The 19,616-nt window shown below is 39.7% G+C and overlaps 2 protein-coding genes across 2 annotated transcripts; one reads left to right on the plus strand and one right to left on the minus strand.

Annotated features, from left to right (window-relative positions):
* Window positions 1-1,033: 1,033 nt before the first annotated feature.
* Window positions 1,034-1,876, plus strand: LOC118524288 (olfactory receptor 52P1-like). Its single transcript, XM_036074406.2, is given in 2 exon segments — window positions 1,034-1,319; window positions 1,322-1,876. Coding segments are annotated over 2 exon segments (813 nt in total). The 3' UTR covers window positions 1,849-1,876.
* A 12,951-nt stretch (window positions 1,877-14,827) lies between these two features.
* Window positions 14,828-15,781, minus strand: LOC118524289 (olfactory receptor 51G2-like). The gene has a single exon (XM_036074407.1). It carries the CDS (start codon window positions 15,779-15,781, stop codon window positions 14,828-14,830), a length of 954 nt encoding a protein of 317 aa, XP_035930300.1.
* Between the last annotated feature and the right edge of the window lie 3,835 nt (window positions 15,782-19,616).

Here is a 19,616-nt window from a genome sequence, read left to right on the forward strand (position 1 = left end):
TTCTGTAGCCATGCCACTCACCTCCCAGCCCACAGCCTAGGGATCATTGAATCAGAAGTGGCAAGAGCTCCTTTGAATGTGGCAATGGTAACCCACCTCCTGCCTTGTATCACTTCCCAGTGCCCTACAATCTTATCCTGGAGATTTTTTATGAGATCTAACTCAAATATTATTGAGGACAGGAAGTGATGACCCCCAAGGCCTTCACCTTGATCTCTCTTAGAATCCGGGCATACTGTGCTCAACAAATGCTTTTCCAACTTCATTTTCTCTATCTGTGCAAATGGGTCTGAGGCAAGGGGAGCATGCAGTCATTGTGCTATGTAACTACAAAGATAGAGTGAACATTCTTTGAGAGGCAACTCAGGGGCTGAGGAAACTTGATTCAATTATTAAAAGGCTGAGTAGAAGAAGAAAAAAGGGAAAAAGCAAGGCTGTCCCATTTATGTCTGATTATCCAACTCTCAATTTTCTCCACAGCAAAGAAAGGGCATTGAAGTATGGACACTCCAAAACAATGTCTTAACTAAATGTATGTACCTGCATCTTCTGAGTACAGCTTTGCTCACTCATTTTATACAGCAACATATATATACACACAGTTACATGCTGAACTAAGCACATAGTGTGCTTATTCAGAGAATGGAGCAGGTTTACATATACCATTTTACAAGGACCCCCCACCCAGATTGTTCTCTGTCCCTGACCCTTCAGCTGCCACCAAAACTGAAATACCCTCTGGATATACTCGATCCCAAGCTGAATGGTAGAAATTCAGGGAGGGGAAATAGCACAGAAGAAAAAAATAGGAAACACATGGAAGAAGGGATGATGAGACATAAAGAGACAAGATGATTGTCTCAATACCACAGTGACAGCCACAATTGGCACTGGGATGGCAACCTGGTCCAGGGTTCCTTCACCCAGACTACATTAGAACTTACTCTTTCTCTTCTTGCCTCTTTCTTTCTGGGTATGGATAGCTGATGTAAGGGATTATAAGGAGTATTGTAGCTTAATGTTAGGGATATAAATGGGCTATCTCCAGAAGGTTCAATTAGTTCCATTCTCTGTCCCAACTAGCAACCTATTCCTATGCATGCTGTCCATCATTGACCTGGTACTCTGCACTTCTACTGTGCCCAAGCTCCTTGCACTTTTTTGGACAAATGCTACTGAGATCAACTTTGGGGCCTGTGCTACCCAGATGTTCTTTATCTATGGCTTTTCAGCCGTTGAATCTGGTATCCTGCTAGCAATGGCCTTTGACCGCTACTTGGCCATCTGCTGGCCACTGCACTATGGGTCATTGTTGCCCGAGAGACTGTGGGCAAGCTGGCAGCTGCTGCTGTGTTTCGTGGCTTGGGGCTCATGACCCCATTCACCTGCTTACTGGCAAGGCTGAGCTACTGTAGCCAAGTTGTGGCCCACTCCTACTGTGAGCACATGGTTGTAGTGAAGCTGGCTTGTGGGGGCACACGGCCAAACAACATCTATGGCATCACTGCTGCCATGCTGGTGGTGGGCACAGACTCCATTTGCATCGCTGTCTGCTATGCACTCATCCTCCAGGCTGTGTTAAGCCTTTCCTCCAAAGAAGCAAGGGCTAAGACATTTGGCACTTGTGGCTCCCACCTTGGTGTCATCCTTCTCTTCTATACACCGGGACTCTTTTCATTCTACACACAGCGTTTTGGCCAGCATGTACCCTGGCACATCCACATCCTCCTGGCTGACCTCTACCTTGTTTTACCACCCATGCTCAACCCCATCATCTATGGCATGAAGACCAAACAGATCTGGGATGGAGCCCTCCGACTGATGAAGCAGGGCATTGTTCAGTCTTAAGTCTTCAACCCCACCCTGGAAAGCTATCTTCTTCCTTTAGGCCTTGGGCAATTGTTGGAGGAGGCCATTGAGAGGATGTGACCACCAGTTAACCTGTGAGCTGGCTGGGGGTATTTGGGCGTTCTTTATCCCTTCCTCTGTCCCTGGAATGTACATTCTGACCACCATTCCCACAGTGAGAGCTGTTCTAAGTACACAGCCTTGAGAGAGTAAGGTATTGTTGAGCCCATCTGGACCTTATACATGACTAAACCCAGTTAAGGCCTCTACATAAACTTTTAAGATTTGGCAGATGGGTGCTTATCTTGTGGCCACCAAGACAAATCTCTTAAGTAAGTCCCTTGCTTTTTAAACCTGCCACCTACCCATCTGGAGTGGCCTGCCTCTTTCCTTGGTCTCTTCTTGCTCTCTGTGTATGGGAGCCAATTTGTGAACCAACATCAATTGTTAAGAGACCAGTAGTTTCCCGCATGGTGGAGAGAGAGAAACCCACACTCAGTGGTATCCTTACTTCAATAAGGAGATAAAGCACAAGTCTGATGGGTGAAGAATCATCATATATTTCCCACTTGTGATGTAGATATGGTTACAAAGCCTAGGGATCCCCTGTCTATTGGGAAACATGGTCACCAAGCTGATGATAGCCTCCCCGGGAATTCCACACTGCTCTTCTGACATGGCTCCTACCTTCTAGGAGACCTTGATAAAATGAGAAAGATATGACTGATGATCTGAAAAGGAAAAAAATCCTCATCCATAGTCAGGTGTTCCTACTCTGATATGGATACATGAATACCTCCCTCAGTGAACTCCAAGTTTGACAGGAGAAACACATACACAGAGAAGAGAAGCAGAGAGATGGAGATAGAACACTCAGCAATGGACCATAGGGACAACCGTGTCCACTGTACAGAGGAATACGCAACAAAGTGTAATGTCAATCTAGGAAGGTGAGAATTTTCATCTTTTCATTGAGCATTTAGTATGCTAAAAATCTAGGGGTATGGACTTGATTAGGTCAAAAGTCCTTGTGGAGACTGTTAACTGTTAGCCAGAGGAAAATAACAATAGGGAGACAACAGTGAAACAAATTAGTTTAATTAGCCAAATTAAAGAAATATGATTAGGATAAGCACAGGGACCATGGGTATTGAGTAAGGACACCTAACTTGCTCAGGGAAAAGAGATCCCAGTACCCACCTCTTTTCATTCCACATCTCTACACATAGGAAAGGCCGCTTTCTCAGAAGCCTTCGATGATGCCTGGGGTGTAAGGTGTGGGAACAAAGTCTCAGACTAGATGATATCAAGTCTGTTCCCTGGGAGTGGCCATGAGGAGCTGCCACCAAGCCTCAAATGTCCAGGGAAAAGACTATACCCCTTCTTTGGAGAGAAAATAGAGAAAGCAATCCAATTTGACCTCCAGAGCAGGTTTTAAAAATTAAAGTGATGGCTGTGATTAGGAGGCCCATTAGGATCCAGAGTTCGCAGAGTCTCTGGTTTTGACATCCCTGCTCAGAATCTACATTCAGATTGGTAAGGAGTTAATAGGTATTTGCCTCTCAGGCAAAGCATTCTAATAAGTTAGGGAAGAGCTTGCGCAGAAGGCCACTAGCAGGCTCAGGAAGACCTAGGTCATCAGAACTTCATCCAGTTATAGCAGTAGATTAACTTAACACTCTGCAGTGCCTCACAAGAATATGCATCATCTTGGGGCGCCTGGGTGGCTCAGTTGGTTAAGCGACTGCCTTCGGCTCAGGTCATGATCCTGGAGTCCCAGGATCGAGTCCCGCATCGGGCTCCCTGCTCGGCAGGGAGTCTGCTTCTCCCTCTGACCCTCCTCCCTCTCATGCTCTCTGTCTCTCATTCTCTCTCTCAAATAAATAAATAAAATCTTTAAAAAAAAAAAAAAAAGAATATGCATCATCTTCTTAGAGTTTCATAACCATCTGATGAAGGCACATAATTACCTCCACTTTACAGAGTCCAAGGCAAAAGATTAGGAAGGTAATAACTTGCCCAAGAAATCAAGTAAATATCAGAGCCAGAATTCAGATCTTTTTAATTCTAAAATCTGTGTTGTTTACCCCTTATCCAATAAGTTCCTATAAATCTAGACCCTAGAAACAAAAATCTAATAAGATTTAATCTAGGAATGAGGGGATAATTCTTTTCCTAATATCACTGATCTAACTGAGAATATGCAACATGACAAACACTCTTCTAGGGTTTGGAAATATAATGATGATTCAGGAAGATAAATCCCTGGTGACAACTTGAATAGGAGACCTCAGCAAAGTCCCCCACCCATGTACTCTGACTCCTGTGTTACCATAATAATTCTTCCTTCACTCTAGGGCTCAAAATTAGTAGCTTTAATTTTCCCACAAACAGCCCAGGTTGCCAGGCAACTAGAGACCTCAGATTGGCCAATAAATTCTAGTCTCCAGGATACTTAATTCAAATTATGGGGGAAATCACGAAAACCAGCTATACTCTATTTGGGACCATTGGTTACAGTTGATTTATTTTTCCAAAACTATTTTTTAATGAGGTATAATTTACCTAAAATAAAATGCATATGTTAAATATATAATTAGATGATATCTGACAAGCATGTGCATCAGTATAACCACCACCTTAATCAAGGTACAGAATATTTTTATAATCCCAGAAAGTTCCCTTGTGCTCTTTCCAGGTAAAACCCTTAGGGGTCCTCCACTGAGAAAACCACTGTTTGATTTTGATTACCTTGGATCAAACTTACTGTTCTAGAAGTTCATATAAGTGGAATGCTATAATATATATTCTATGTGTCCAACTTCCTTGGCTCAACATGTTTTTGAGATTCATTTGTATTGTGTGCATGAGCTGTGAATTCCTTTTTATTTGCTAGTATTCCACTGCATGAATACACCAAAGTTTAACTATTTTGGCACACTTGAGTTGCTTCCTTTTTTTTTTTTTTTTTTTTTTTTTTGCTATTATAAATAAAGCTGCTTTGAATATTTCTTAAACTAAAAGTAGAATTTCTGGGTTATAAGGTAAATGTATGTTTAATAGAACCTACCAAATTGTTTTCCAAAGTAATTGTACCATTTTATACTCTCGCAAGTGTTGTATAACACTTCTCAGTTGTTCTACATCCTGATAAACCCTTGAAACTACCATTCTTTTTTTATTTTAACCATTCCAATGGTAAAATGGTAATTTGTGGGTTTAATTTGCGTTTTTCTGATGACTGACATTGAGCAACTTTTTATACATTTACTGTTTGTGCATATACCTTCTATGAAATGTCTGTTAATATCTTTTGTCCATTTTTTATTGAATTTTTTGCTTATTGATTTGTACTAGCCATTTATATATTTCACATACAAGTCATCTGTCATATAAACATAGTGAAAATATTGGCCAATTTTGTGGCTTGCCTTTTGATTTTCTTTTTTTTTTTTTTAAGATTTTATTTATTTATTTGAGACAGAGAGAATGAGAGAGAGAGAGAGAGCACATGAGAGGGGGGAGGGTCAGAGGGAGAAGCAGGCTCCCTGCCAGGCAGGGAGCCCGATGCGGGACTCGATCCAGGGACTCCAGGATCATGACCTGAGCCGAAGGCAGTCGCTTAACCAACTGAGCCACCCAGGCGCCCTTGCCTTTTGATTTTCTTATATATCTCTTTGATAAAAAGAAATTTTTAGTTGCGTATAAAGTAATGAATCATTGAACACTACAACAAAAATTTATGAGAACTATATGTTGGCTAACTGAACATAATAAAATAAATTTTAGTTATAAACTCAAAATTAGCAATCTTATTCATGGTTAGTGCTTTGTTTTATAGATTTAACTTATAATTTTAGGTCTGTAATCCAACACAAATAATAATTGTATAAGGTGTGAAGTAGAGATCAAGATTTATTTTTTTCACTTATGTATATTCAGTTCCAGAATTTATTGGAAAGACTCTTTTCCAAATTGAATTGCCTTGGCAACTTTGTCAAATATCAGTCAACTCTTTATGTGTGGATGTATTTCTGGATTTTCTTTTCTCTTTCATTAATCTATTTGATTATCATATCAATCTCATATCCTCATATCAACACTGTCTTAATAACTTTATAGTAAGTCTTGAAAGGAAATAGTATAAGTCCTCCAACACTGTACTTCCACAGTTGTTCTGGCTGTTCCATATTCTTTGCATTTATATATATATATAAATTTATATATATATATATATATATATATATATATATATATATATATATATATAATGTGTGTGTCAATTTGTTAGAAAACATATAATCAAACCCTAGTAATATTTTTTGTAGAAATTATTTTTTTCTGATTTCATATTGGCTAGGACCTCTGACACAATATTCAATAGAATTAGGCAAACATCCTTGCCTTGTTTCTGATCTTAGGAGGAAAGTATTCAATCTTTCATAATTAAATATCATGTTAACTGTAGGTTTTTCATAAGTTTCCTTTACCATTGTTGAAAATTATCCAGATGGTGTTGAATTTGGTCATCATTTTTTTTTTATAGAGTTAGGTAATCACATGATTTTTCTCCTTCATTCTATTAATGGAATATACCAATTGACTTATTTTTAAATGTTAAACTACCTTATATTTCTGGAATAAACCCCACTTGGTTGTGATGTACTATCAAATTTGTATATTGCTGGAATCAGTTTGCTAATATTTTGATAGGGATAATTGGCTCTCTGTTCATGACAGATACTGATCTTGTAATTTTCTTTCTTATAATTTCCTTGTCAAGTTCTTATATCAGGGTTTTGTTTACCTCCTAAAATGTACTAAAGTATTCCCTATTGCTCTATTTTCTGAAAATGTTCATATAACATTTATTTATTCCTTAAATATTTGATAGAATTACACAGGAAAGAAATTTGGGTCTGAAGTTTCCTTTGTTTTTTATTTTACATTTAATTTTTAATGAATAATTCTATTCAAATTTTCTATTTTCACAATCTTTCCATTTTCTCTAGATTGCCAAAATAACAATTGTCATAATATAACAACATAATTTTATAAATTTTATAATTTTATAAATTATTCATAATATCCTTTTATTATCCTCTCAATTCTGTAGGACTTGTCACCTTTTATTATATTGGTTATTCATGTTTACTTTGTCCTGTTTTGTCATGCTGGTAGGGGAGAAAGGTGTATCAGTTTTATTAATTTTTAGAACCAGACTGTGGCTTTATTTTTGTTTTTCTTTAATTTCTGCTCTTTATTTCCATTCTTCTATTTACTTTGGGTTTAATTTGCTCCTCTATTTCTAGCTTCTTAAGGTGGAAACTTAAGACCATTGATTTTTAAAAACTCACATGTATAAGCTTCTCTCTATGCATTGCATTAGCTGTATCCCACAAATTTTGATATGTTGTGTAAAAATATTTTGTACTACTGTTTAATTTCCCTTATGACTTTTTGTGACCCATTGGTTATTTTAAGTGTGTTATTTACTTTTCAAATACTTGGTGATCTTCTATATTTATTATCACTATTAATTTATAATTTAATTCCATTACGGTTGGAAAACATAGGCTGTATTTTAGCCCTTCAAAATGTATTCAAAATGTATTCAGACTTGTTTTATGGCCCTGATATAGTCTGTCAGGGTAAATACTCCATGTCTACTTCAAATTAATATTTCTTCATGTTTTGAGTGTATTTTATGATTATCAGATAGGTCAAATTGATCAACGATCAACTTTATCATATCTTTAAAGATTTTTTTTATCTGGCTCTCCTATCAGTCACTGACAGGACTGTTAAAAATTTCTAATTACAGGGGCACCTGGGTGGCTCAGTCAGTTGGGCGGCTGCCTTCGGCTCAGGTCATGATCCCAGGGTCCTGGGATGGAGCCCCACATCGGGCTCCCTGCTCAGCAGAGAGCCTGCTTCTCCCTTTCCCTCTGCCTGCCGCTCTGCCTACTTGTGCTCTCTAACTCTCTGTCAAATAAATAAATTTTAAAAAAAAATTTCTAATTACAATTATGGTTTTCTCTATTTTTCCTTTTATTTCTGTCAATTTTGCTTTGTGTATTTTGAAGATCTGTTATTAAGTGTATACACATTTATAATTTTTATATCTTTTTTCCTTAAATTCTTTTTATTTAAATTCAATTTAGGTAATATATACTGTATTATTAGTTTAATGGGTAGAATTTAATGATTCATCAGTTGCATATATCACCCAGTGCTCATTACATCAAGTGCCCTTAATACCCATCAGCCAATTGCCCATCCCCTCACCCACTTCACCTCTAGCAACCCTCAGTTTGTTTCCTACATTTAAGAGTCTCTTATGGTTTGCCTCCCTCTCTGTTTTCATTTTATTTGAATTGACATTTTAGCATTATAAAATGAGAGACTATGGATTCCAGGAAACAAACTGAGGGTTTTAAAGGGGAGGGGGGTGGGGGGATGGGTTAGCCCAGTGATAGGTATTAAGGAGGACACGGATTGCATGGAGCACTGGTGTTATATGCAAACAATGAATCATGGAACACTACGTCAAAAACTAATGATGTACTGTATGGTGACTAACATAACATAATAAAAAAATAAAATGATCCTCTTTATCTTGAGTGGTAATCTGCTTTCAAATCAATTTTGCCTGATTTATACAACCAACTTTCTTCTTAAACTGTATAGTACATCATATTCCATCCTTTTACATTTAAACTGTCAGTGGCTTTATACTTAACTGTAAAGAGCAAAAAGTTGGGCCTTATGTATCTAGTCTGACAAATTCTCCTTATTAACTGGAATATATAGTCTGTTTACATTTAGTGTTATAATATACTTGGGTTTAAGTCTATCATACTATTTGTTTTGTATTTGCCTCCTTTGTTCTTTGTCCTTTATTTCTGCTATATTGCTTTGGGGGGGTAATTGAACATATATTGAAATACCATTCTATCCCCTCTACTTGTGGTTAGCCGTACTTCATATTATTTTTGTATAGGTAGCTCTAGGGCTTACCCTATATATCCCTAATTTATCACAATCTTCCTTAAATTAATGTTATATCACTTCATGTAAAACATAAGAATAGTAAACAGTTCAGTTCCATTTACTCTGTCCTTTGTGCTATTTTTACATATATTTTACATAAAATATATATTTACACATATTTTGTATACATTATAAACTTTGAAAACTTATTTAAACTACTTTAAAGAATAAAACTATTTTATGCATATATTTACTATTTTCAGTGCTCTTCTTTCCTTCCTCTAGATCTAAATTTTCATACAGTATTTCTCTTCAACATGAAAAACTTCCTTTAGCATTTTTGTAGTATAAGTTTGTTGGAAAGAAATTCTCTCAGCTTTTACCTGAAAATATTCTTACTTAAAATGTATTTTTGATAAAAAATTTTTTGCTAGCTATAGAATCCTAGATTGACAGGTTTATTTTTCCGTTTAGCACTTTAAATACATTGGCCCTTTGTTCTTTTACCTCATTTTTTTTTATGAAAGTCTTTCATAATTCTTATTATTCCCATAAATATCTTTTTTCAGAAGCTTTGGTTACATTTTTTCTTTGTATTTAGTTTTCATCAGTTTGACTTTGTGTCAATGTGTAATTTTCTTTGTATTCATTTTGCTTGGGACTCTGAATTTCCTGGATCTGTGAATTACTTTTGTAATTTTGTAATCAAATTTGGAAAATGTTTTTAATTAATTCACAAAGTATTTTTCTGACCCGTTTTTCTCCTCCTCAGACTTCAATCACTTATATGTAAGACTACTTGGTAGAGACCCAAATGTCATTCTATTTAAATTCTTTTCTGTTTCTATTAATTGGTTAATAGAATATTGGATAATTTTTATTGACTTGGTCTTCAGGTTCTCTATCCTTTCTTTTGCATTATCCAATCTGATGTTATCCCCAACAATGATTTTACTTCAGATATACTTTCAGATCTAGAACTTTCATTTGATTCTTTTATGCAGTTTCTAAATTTCTCCTTAAATCCCTATATCATCAGGAGGTAATCAGAAGAACCACTGGACCCAGGCAATCAGAGGCTCCTCACCTCCTCCCCTGTCCTGGGGTTGTTTGCTCTGCCTACCACTCTCACACTGGGAGCTGTTCCAAGGACATATCCTTGAGAGAGTAAGGTGTCTGAGATCATCTGGATGGCATACATGACTAAGCCCAGTTAAGGCCTCTATATAAACTTTTAAGGTTCTGGTGGGTGGATGTGGAGATCAACTCACCTTGTGACTGCCCAAGACAAGCCTCATATATAAGTTCCCTTGCTTATTAAATCTTCCACCCACCAATCTGGAGTTATCTGCCTCTTTCTTCAGTCTTTCTTTGCCTTCTCTGTACAGGGGCCAGTTTCATATTACACCTGGGAAGCTCCCAAGAAGGTTGCATACTAACTGTCACCTATTTATCCATCTTCTTTGTATTTTTTAAACTGTTTTTATAGTTATGCTAAAATATGTTTTAATATTTCATTCCAAACACAAAGAGAAAATATTTGTGTAACTCAAAATATGATCTATAAGAAGTCTCTTTCTGCTAACTTTTTTTCCTCTTGATTATGCTTTTTTGGTATGTATAGTAACTTTTCAGACTATAACAGACATTGTAAATGATGTATTGAAAAATCTCTTGATCCTGTTATCTTGCCTTGAGGAGTGTTTAGTTTTTGTCTAGCAGGCATAATTTACTTATTGATGGGTCAAGATCTTATCCTAAGAGGTTTAACTTCAGGCTTTCAGATTTTATTATTCTATTTTTCTCTTATTCCAAGATCAAAGCCCTTAGTATGTGGATGTACTATTAAGGCACAGCTTTTCTGAAGGTTTAAAGTCTGAGGTGTTACCAGTTGTTCTCAACTTAGTAAAACTAAAATATCAAACTCTGTCTTCCTAACAGGAAATTGCTGATATCAGGGATGCTACCCTAATTTAAGCTATTGTACAATTTTCTTAGTTGTAGTCTCTCTGACCTTGTAATACAGGAAAAATTATACCTGGTGGCCAGGATCATTGCACTCTCTGCTCCTTCATTCTTGTATGGCTGGTTCATCATAACATGTACTGCTCTATTGTCTCATCTTCTCCTTAGGCCCACCTGTTCTCCTCCCTTGAGGGTCCATTCTAGGGTCCTTTGGTTTCCCTTTCCCTTCTGATATCCACTATTTAAGCATTCTCCCAGCAGGGTTAGAGGTCCAAGCCCTTCTCAGGACACTACTTTTCTCTATTTTGTAACTCCAATAGGCCGTGGGCCAACATTATATCCTATTCAGATGAGTGATTAGATGGGCTTAACCAAGTTACTACTACTAATAAATGCTTTGAAGTAACGAGTAGATAGAGAGTAACTCTCTGGACCATCTCAAGAGTCAGAAGACGGATACTAAGTGTTTTGGTGCCTAGAAACAGAAGAATATCCACGGGTCAGGACAATCCTTTCAGTTTTTCTAAGAAATAGAGACAGTTGCCAGTCTTAAGATTGTTATACAGAGCCTGAGCCACCCTAGGATTCAAGGTCAGAAGAGGAAAAAGCAAAGAAGGGAAGAAACTGATGAACTAAGAATTTGTATAGGAATTTTATTATGTTATTACAGTCTTTCTCAACTGGAACTCAGACTTCTGGGATTCTTGGTGGGAGGAGATAAGGGATATACCATATTTATACTTTCTACAACTTTATTTGCATATAAGTTATTTCCTCTAGAAGCAAATACTATATTTCTCCACCTACACTGTTCTAAGGTATAACCGGGCATGGAAACCATGAAAAGTGATGAAGTAGATCTTGAAGAGAGCAAGAAACTTCTTGCAAAGCACCTGCTTCAAATAAGGTCATGTCATGATTCCCAGGCAGAGAAATTGTTCTATTCTTGTGAAGCGAAAAGAAGTGCTTCTGCCAGCCTGGAAAGTTCAGAAAATATTGAAGGTTGAGTAGTTGTAGGCTCATTCACTGAAATGCCTCATTTCTTGCTCTTAAAGTCCCACACTTTCTGTATCAGGTCATCTACACCAAAGTAAATTTTCTATTGAGACTGTATATTCAGTTGTCTTTATATTTCTGCCAGCCTTAAAATCCTAGCCTGGGTCTGATTTTCAGTAGTCTGTCTTCTGGCTGAAGAAATTAGAGTCCCTTTTAAAGCTACCATGGAGGACCTCTGCCTTTTACTGGTATAGGCCAGAAGTAAGATTTTTTTTTTTTTAACTCTAATTTTCTGCATGGGTGGAGGATAGTCTGTTTTTTTTTTTTTTTTTTTAATATTTTATTTATTTATTTGACAGAGAGAGAGACAAGAGCACAAGGAGGGGGAGCTGCAGGGAGAGGGAGAAGCAGGCTCCCTGGCCCAATGCAGGGCTTGATCCCAGGACCCCAGAATCATGACCTAAGCTGAAGGCAGACACTTAACCAAACAAGCCACCCAGGAGTGGGTGGGGGGATATTCTTATTAGCCTAAAGATTAAGAGCAGGAGCTTTTAGATACATGTACATAGACTTTTTTTTAACTAATAACAAAATCTAATATATATATCACACTGTGATAATTTTAACAGGGCAAACTAGTAATGAAGCTTTCTAGAAACCATCTTAGGATTCCACCTTGTGTCAGACTCAAATACTTCAGTAGTTATCAGGTCTTTGGAGCAGAGGAAGGCATTACTGGAACATGCCGGGATGTCTGTACCCCGAAGGTAAAGTAGTAAAGACATTGACCCCAGATCTCTTCTAGTTCTTGATGTCAGTGGAGCCACAAAATATAAGAGTGGTTGTGCTATGGTAACAACAATTAAAACGAGACAAGTCTCCAAGCTCAGTGCTGCTGTTGAGAAAAGGTAAAAATGACAAAGCCAAAGGACCCCTACAATCCTAGATTGGGTGTCTAATATCCAAGCTTAATTCTGCTAACCGTCTCAATAGAACTTTTCCAGCCTTGGGGCCTGTATACATTTTTTGTTTTGTTTTTCCTGCCCAAGGCTGCTTGTGATTCTGAACACCATCCTGTCAGCTTCGGGTTTCTGATAGAAATAGGTGGGACCCTCCTCAGCAAGATGGACATGCTGTCTCTCTGGTCAGAACCTTACTATTGGGATGGAGAGTGAAGTGGGCAGAGGGGCCTAGATAACACAGTTGCTTATTCAATCCAAGATTTGTGGCCCTGATGAGGAACTTTGTCATATAACACAAACTATCTTTTCAAATGACCTCCTCTTCCAAAGTAGCCTGTCAAACTAGACTTACTGAAACCTTTAGTTTGCTACTACTAGACATAATATTCTAAAATGGTAACTCTAAACTCATGATTTATTATCCTTGCTTCTTGACCTCTATGGGCAGGATCTGTGACCTTCAGACACACAGGGTTGGCAGTGGCCTTCTCCTAGTTACTGATAAGCATGGGGATCTGAGTTCTTTGGAATCCTATAGTAGATACAGTGGTCAATGTAAATACATCTAATAGGGGAAACAGCCTTTCCAGCTAGAACTGCATGTGGAGGGCTCACAGCTCCCCATCCTGCCTCCTGCCTCTGAGTTCCTATTCTCTTGTCTCAGTTCATGAAAATGATACATAGAAATGACTATGAGCAGTAAATTACTAATTATCTAGATAGCTATAGATAGAAGCAGGAAGTTCCAAATAGCTTTATTGTGGCCTTTTTTATTAAATTTGAGTAGTGATTTTCTACCAGGAATATCCCTATTTCAGTTCTCCATGAAATGTTTGGTTATTTTAGGGCTGAGCAGGCCAAGGGCAATGCTAGTGCTGGAGTGGGATACCCTTCAGTTTCTGGGTAAAATTCCTTCTGAAAATTTGCAAACAGCTTTGGGAAAATCTCCACAAAAAATTTAAGCTCCTCTCTGAGCTGCACCCTTGGACCCAGGCTTCTTGATCATGTGATATAGAGATAGTCACACCTTGTCCCCAAGGCCTCTGACATCCCATCCTTACCTCATTCCATCACAGTTTACCAACTGCTCATTATGCCCCCACAGGCCTCAGACATTCAGATCTCTTGGTTCTCTCCCTTCCTGAGGACCAGCCATAAAGACTTTTCTTGTCCCTTTGTCTTCCCTATTCATTTATTCAACAATATATATTGAGCACCTATTATATGGTAGGCACTGTTCTTGGAGCTGGGGACACAACAGTGAACAGAACAGTCCCCAAATTTCTGGCCTTATGGAGCTTATATCCTAGCAGATCACCTGCATTGGAAGTGAGTGGGCTATTCCACCTTTACCATTGATGCTTGAGAAACCAGCACGATCCAGAAGTTCTGCTGAGCAGCTTTCCTAGGTTTAACAGTACCAAACTTCAAGCTCAAAGCAGAGACACGCCTGAAGAGAATCAAGAGAAAACTACCACTCCCTAGGCTGCAGATAAGTGCTAGATAAATTCAGCATGTGCAGTGTCACCCTGTGTGTTACCCACCATCCACACCCCCCCATGTCTATTTCTTGATATGTGAGCTGGTTAATATTGAATTTGGGAGAAGGCCAGTGTCAAGGTGAATACAATTTACTTCTACCTAACCTTATATATAATAGGAATATAGTTCTTCCTTAGGCTTAGAAATGAAATGGTGGGAGGGGAATCCGGTGGGGAAAAGGAGAGAGGTGCCTGCACAAATGGGTATGCACACATATCCTCTCAATTGCTGTGTCTGGGTCCCCTAGGAAAGGAGATGTCACAGTGTGAGTCTGAAATAGTTTAGCTCTAATCAGACAGAGCAATGAGAGGATTATCAAGGTAATACTTAAATATACTTTTCAGTGGTCTCAGTCCCCCAAAATTATAATTATAAAAGCTGACTGTGCCCCCACAAAGGGCTCAACAATAAAAGCTGAATCATTCAAACCTCAAAAATTAACTCTCCACCACTAATTCTCCCCCACCCCAAGACCCAGGTTTCCCCACAGGGGTCTGGTATTTCTGGGTCTTTCTGTTCTTCTAGGAGACATCAACCCTTTTCTGCTGGAAGCGCTTAAGGAGGCCCTGACGTATCTGCTTAGACTTGAGGCAGTAAACAATGGGGTTCATGAAAGGTGGGACCAAGAAGTGCAGGTTGGCCATGAGCACTGCCAGAGCAGGATAGCTGTGCTTCTCTACTCGGTGCAACACAGACAACCCCAGTTTGGGCAAATAAAAGATGAGAACAATGCAGAGGTGTGAGACACATGTGTTGAGTGCCTTGCGCCTTTCCCCAGGTGAAGCAATGCCCAGCACTGTTCGTAGGATCAGGGCATATGAGAGCACAATGAGAAAGGAGTCAAGGCCCAGTGACAAGAGGATGGAGACCAGGCCAACAAAGCTGTTGATCTGGGTGTCTGAGCAGGCCAATCCCACAAGGTCACAGTGCAGGCAGTAACAGTGAGAAAGTACACTGATCTGGGGAAAAAGCAGACGCCGCAGGAGGATGGGTCCTGGGAGGTTGAGCAGGACAGCCCTCACCAGGATGGCAGCCCTCACTCTGGCCATGGCTGAGTGGGTCAGAATTGTGGCATAGTGCAGAGGTTCCTGGATGGCAACAAAACGATCAAAGGCCATGGCCAGCAGCACACCAGATTCCACATAGGTGAAGGCATGGATGAAGAACATTTGTGCTGCACAGAGATCAAAGGGCAGCTCACGAGCACCCAGCCAGAAGAGCCACATCATGGTGGGGAAGGTAGAGGCACAGAGTCCCAGATCAGAGGCTGCCAACATGGATAGGAAGATGTACATAGGTTCATGTAAGGACGGATCTCTGCGGATCAGGAGAAGGATGATACTGTTACCCAGAATGGAAACCACACCGATGAGGTTGATGGGGATGGAAACCCAATGATGAGAGGCTTCCAGGCCTGGAAAGCCAGTGAGGAGGAAGGTAGAATGACCAGAAGTGCTGGTGTTGCAGGAGAACATGGTGATTCCAGGACGGAATGGTCCACCCTACAAGTAAGAGGCATTCATTCATTTGATCACCACTTATAAAGTCCCTACTAAGTGTGGGATGGAAAGGAAGAGCTGCCCCATAACCCTTTCTTAGGCCAGGAAAGAAACCTCATTCCCCTCCATCTCCTGGCTAATTTAGTCTCCTCTTTGGATATAGTGACAATGAATACATTTTAAGAGTTGATCTCCATTTACTGCTTTAGCCACTCAATATCTTCTCTTGGGCCTAAACAACCTCCTTTATTCACTTAAGCCATACCCAAAGACCTATCTCCAGAGTGTCTCCTCAGATTAAATAATGAAGAAAGGAGAATAATTTTCTATCAAAATTTAGGATGGTATTATGAATAAGCAGTAGAGACTCCATTTTTCTTTATTCTTAGAGGCAGGTTTTCCACAGCCCGAGATACCTATTAGCAAATACACTAGAAAGGACACATTCAAACAAAGGATGTATTTTCAAAAACTTCATCTGAGGAGGCTGGTTGGTTTTTTCCTCTGATGCTGCATAAAACCAACATTTTCTGTACTTCTTTTCTGGAAATGCCTTTGGGACCCCAAATAGGTTCTTTTGAATGTGTTCAATAGTGACAGATTTCTCTCCTGTGAAGATGGGTTGGCTTAGAGTAAGTATCCAAGAGTTCTTCAAGCTAAGTCTGGTAAAAAAGACAGGAACTCGGATGATGCACTGTTTGTTAAAATGCCATCCTCCCCAGCTCCAGCTCCCTTCCCTGCTTGAAGCTTCTGACTCTGCCTTTGAGACAGTCCTGTGGACATGGATTCAATGGGAAGGCACTGTCCTCTGAAATATCTTTTTCAGCCCTCTTGCCATAAAAGCTGTTATGATAGCCCCCAAGTACTTTGAAGTTCTCCTCGGTGTGGGCAGAAGGGTGAGGCTGACTGGTGTGAGGGTAACCACCTGAAGAGTTAGAGCAGCTGAGGTTCCAGAACCCCAGGATTAATGTTAAGCAAGGAGGCCAGAGAGTAGAATTAAACCTCCTCTGATGCCATAACTTCACATCGCACCTTTGGGCTTTCCAGCCTCCCCAGATTCTCTCCTCAGCAACAGCACTGCATCTCCCTGTGTCTACTATCTTCACGTTGGCTTGCATTATAAATTGAATGTCTCACAGAAGCACAAACTGTAATTCTCCTACTTTGTCCTCAGAGCTCACCCTCTAGTACCTGTCAGGCCTTCCTCCCATTCCTGTCATCCATGAAATCTCCAGGGGGGAAAAAAAAAAAACACCTGGTATCTTTTTTCACTCCATAACATATTCCCCAAATCAATTGTATTTGAACACTCCCCTCCTCTCAGATCCCAGTGAAACTGCAAATTGTCATCATTTCTCTAGATATTTATGCCTCCTAATTGTCCTACTTTCTTCATCTTCGGGGTCCTAAGGTTTTCTTCTTACAAAATAGTAGTAAAAGTCAGAAACAACATTTGTCTTTTATAAATGCTCCATACATATATTGCTTGCTTAATCCTCCAACCTGTGGAGAAACCCTTTTTCCATTTTCTGATGAAAAAAACTGGGGCTCAGAGATGCTAATTCACTTTGCCAAGGTCATGAAGCTAGGTGGCAGATCTGGGACTTAAATCCAAGCTGGCCTAAAGACAAAGGCTATTTGCTTAATTGCTTTATACAAGAAAGCATGGTTCCAGCACTTTATGGTTATTAGATCCTTGGCCCTCAAGACAATTTAAAGGCCAGTTTTTCTGTCCCCTCCCTCCAACCCCACTTCCTCTAAAGCAGATGCAGAAGTTGGGGACTGGAATGAGGTCACCCACTAGAAGTGGTCCTCAGATCAATCCAGCCAGACCCCTCTGCTCCAATCATTCCTAGTTTTTCTAGCCTTTCCACACAGATTGTGACTCATCCTCTGGATGCAGTGGCCAAGTCCTCTTCCACAGCCCACCTGCACCCAAGACCCAAGAGTGCTATGGTGGTTGATACAGGGAGGCTGGTCCCTCCTCCCCCACCCCCGTGCTGCAGGAGTGACAAGTTCACCAAAAAGTTGTGTTCTTGTCACAGAAAAAGGACAAGAATACTGACCTCACAGAGTATGAACACGGAACAGACTATAAACTGTTCAGCACGTGGTAGGCATTAAAATGTAATAACAAGCAGATTTCACATCCATTATCTCTTGAAGTCTCCCTACTTCCAAGGGCTGTTAATGGCATCATTCCCCTTCTGGAGATGAAGAAATAGAGCCTGAGAGGTGAGGAAACTTGTCAAGGACCACACGAAGAATCCGCCAAAGAGAAGACCAGCTTCAAGTTTCATCCATTTGACTCCAAAACTCATGCAGCTGTCCATTCCTCAGAATTCTCACCCCTAAAATCTTTGAAAATAATATTTATCCTTTAAGATCATTATAAAATGAGAATACATGCAAAGCACTTAGGACAGTGCCTGGGTTGCAACATAATAAGCAGTTGCAAATAATAATGGCTAATATTTGAGTATTTACTGCTTCGTGATCATAAGCAAGTTTCCCACTTCGCATATGTGAAAACTGAGCTACCAAGTGGTTGCGAAACTTGCTTAAGATCATGAAGTAAGAAAGTGGATGAGCCTGGGTTCAAATCTAAGCAGTCTGACTCCAGAACCCACATTCGTAAGCATGGTGTTCCACTGCTGCTTTGTTGCTAGCTATGATGATTATTAGTGCCGCAAATGTTCATCCCCAAAGAAGATGAAATAGGACTACAGATGTATGGAATCTCCTCGTTTACCACCCCTGCCTCCTCTCTGGTCACTTATAATATGCATCAATCCTTGAATTTCCCCATAGAAAATTTCTAAATTTATAAGGGGCCCGTGTGCTTATTAACTGTCCCTGTGTTGCATAGTGCATGAGTTTAATTATAGGCTCATAGTTTAGGAAGAAGAACTTTCTCCTCAAAGTAGTAATCTCCTGAGAAAGCAAAGGAGAAACATGATAAAACTATATCTGGAAAGAAAAAACAGGGAGACAAAGGGAGGGAAACAATGCAGAGCAGACCCTTCTGAGGATGGGGGGGAGGGGCAGAATTAAACTACACTTTCTGTCCCTCTACACTCTTACTCATTCAGGTTCCAGAAAGACTTTGTCTTTCTCTAATCAGGGAAGTCTGTCCCCAGATGGCCTGTAGCTGAACTATGAGCCACTGAAAAGAAATGACCCAACTTAGAGAAGACTGGAGATGCTTTTCCCCCACCCCGAAAGATTTCTATGGCAACCAGGTATCAGTCCCCAGCACTCAAGGGGATGTAAAGCTTTAAGCCTCTGGATTTGCCAGCTGAGTCCTGGGACTGAAGAAGCCCCAGGCTTGGGGCCAAGAGGAAGTTTTTTGTTTGTTTGTTTTATTTTTTTTATTGTTAGCCACTTTATAGTACATCATTCGTTTTTGATATAGTGTTCAATGATTTCTTTAGTTGCATATAAGGAAGTTTATGGAAAAATAGGCTTTGACATTTAGCCTAGCAGAGACCAGCAGGAGCTAGGGACCCAAGTTTTCCCCAAGCCCATGATGCTGTTATGCTGTAGCCAAGATTAGCTCTATCACTGTTTTGCTCAGAAATAAGCTTAGCATAAACCTGCCTGGGCCACATAGCAATAACTGGGCAGTCACAAACTGTCTGCAGGGTCTCCAGCTCCCCAGAAATAACTCAGGCTCCTTCCACCTACAGCTGCTTTCTGGTTGTTTGAAGCTGCTATTATGATTTACGAATGAATGGGGATGTGTGGGGAGATTTCCTACCCTCCATATATCTTTCCTCCTCCTACCACATATAAACAGATTCTCGGAGGC

The sequence above is a fragment of the Halichoerus grypus genome, chromosome 11 (assembly GCF_964656455.1).
Source record: "Halichoerus grypus chromosome 11, mHalGry1.hap1.1, whole genome shotgun sequence".
NCBI lineage: Eukaryota > Metazoa > Chordata > Mammalia > Carnivora > Phocidae > Halichoerus > Halichoerus grypus.

What these genes read in the sequence shown, in the direction of transcription:
- LOC118524289 (XM_036074407.1), bottom strand. Translation starts at nt 15,781, where the DNA reads ATGTTCTCCTGCAACACCAGCACTTCTGGTCATTCTACCTTCCTCCTC.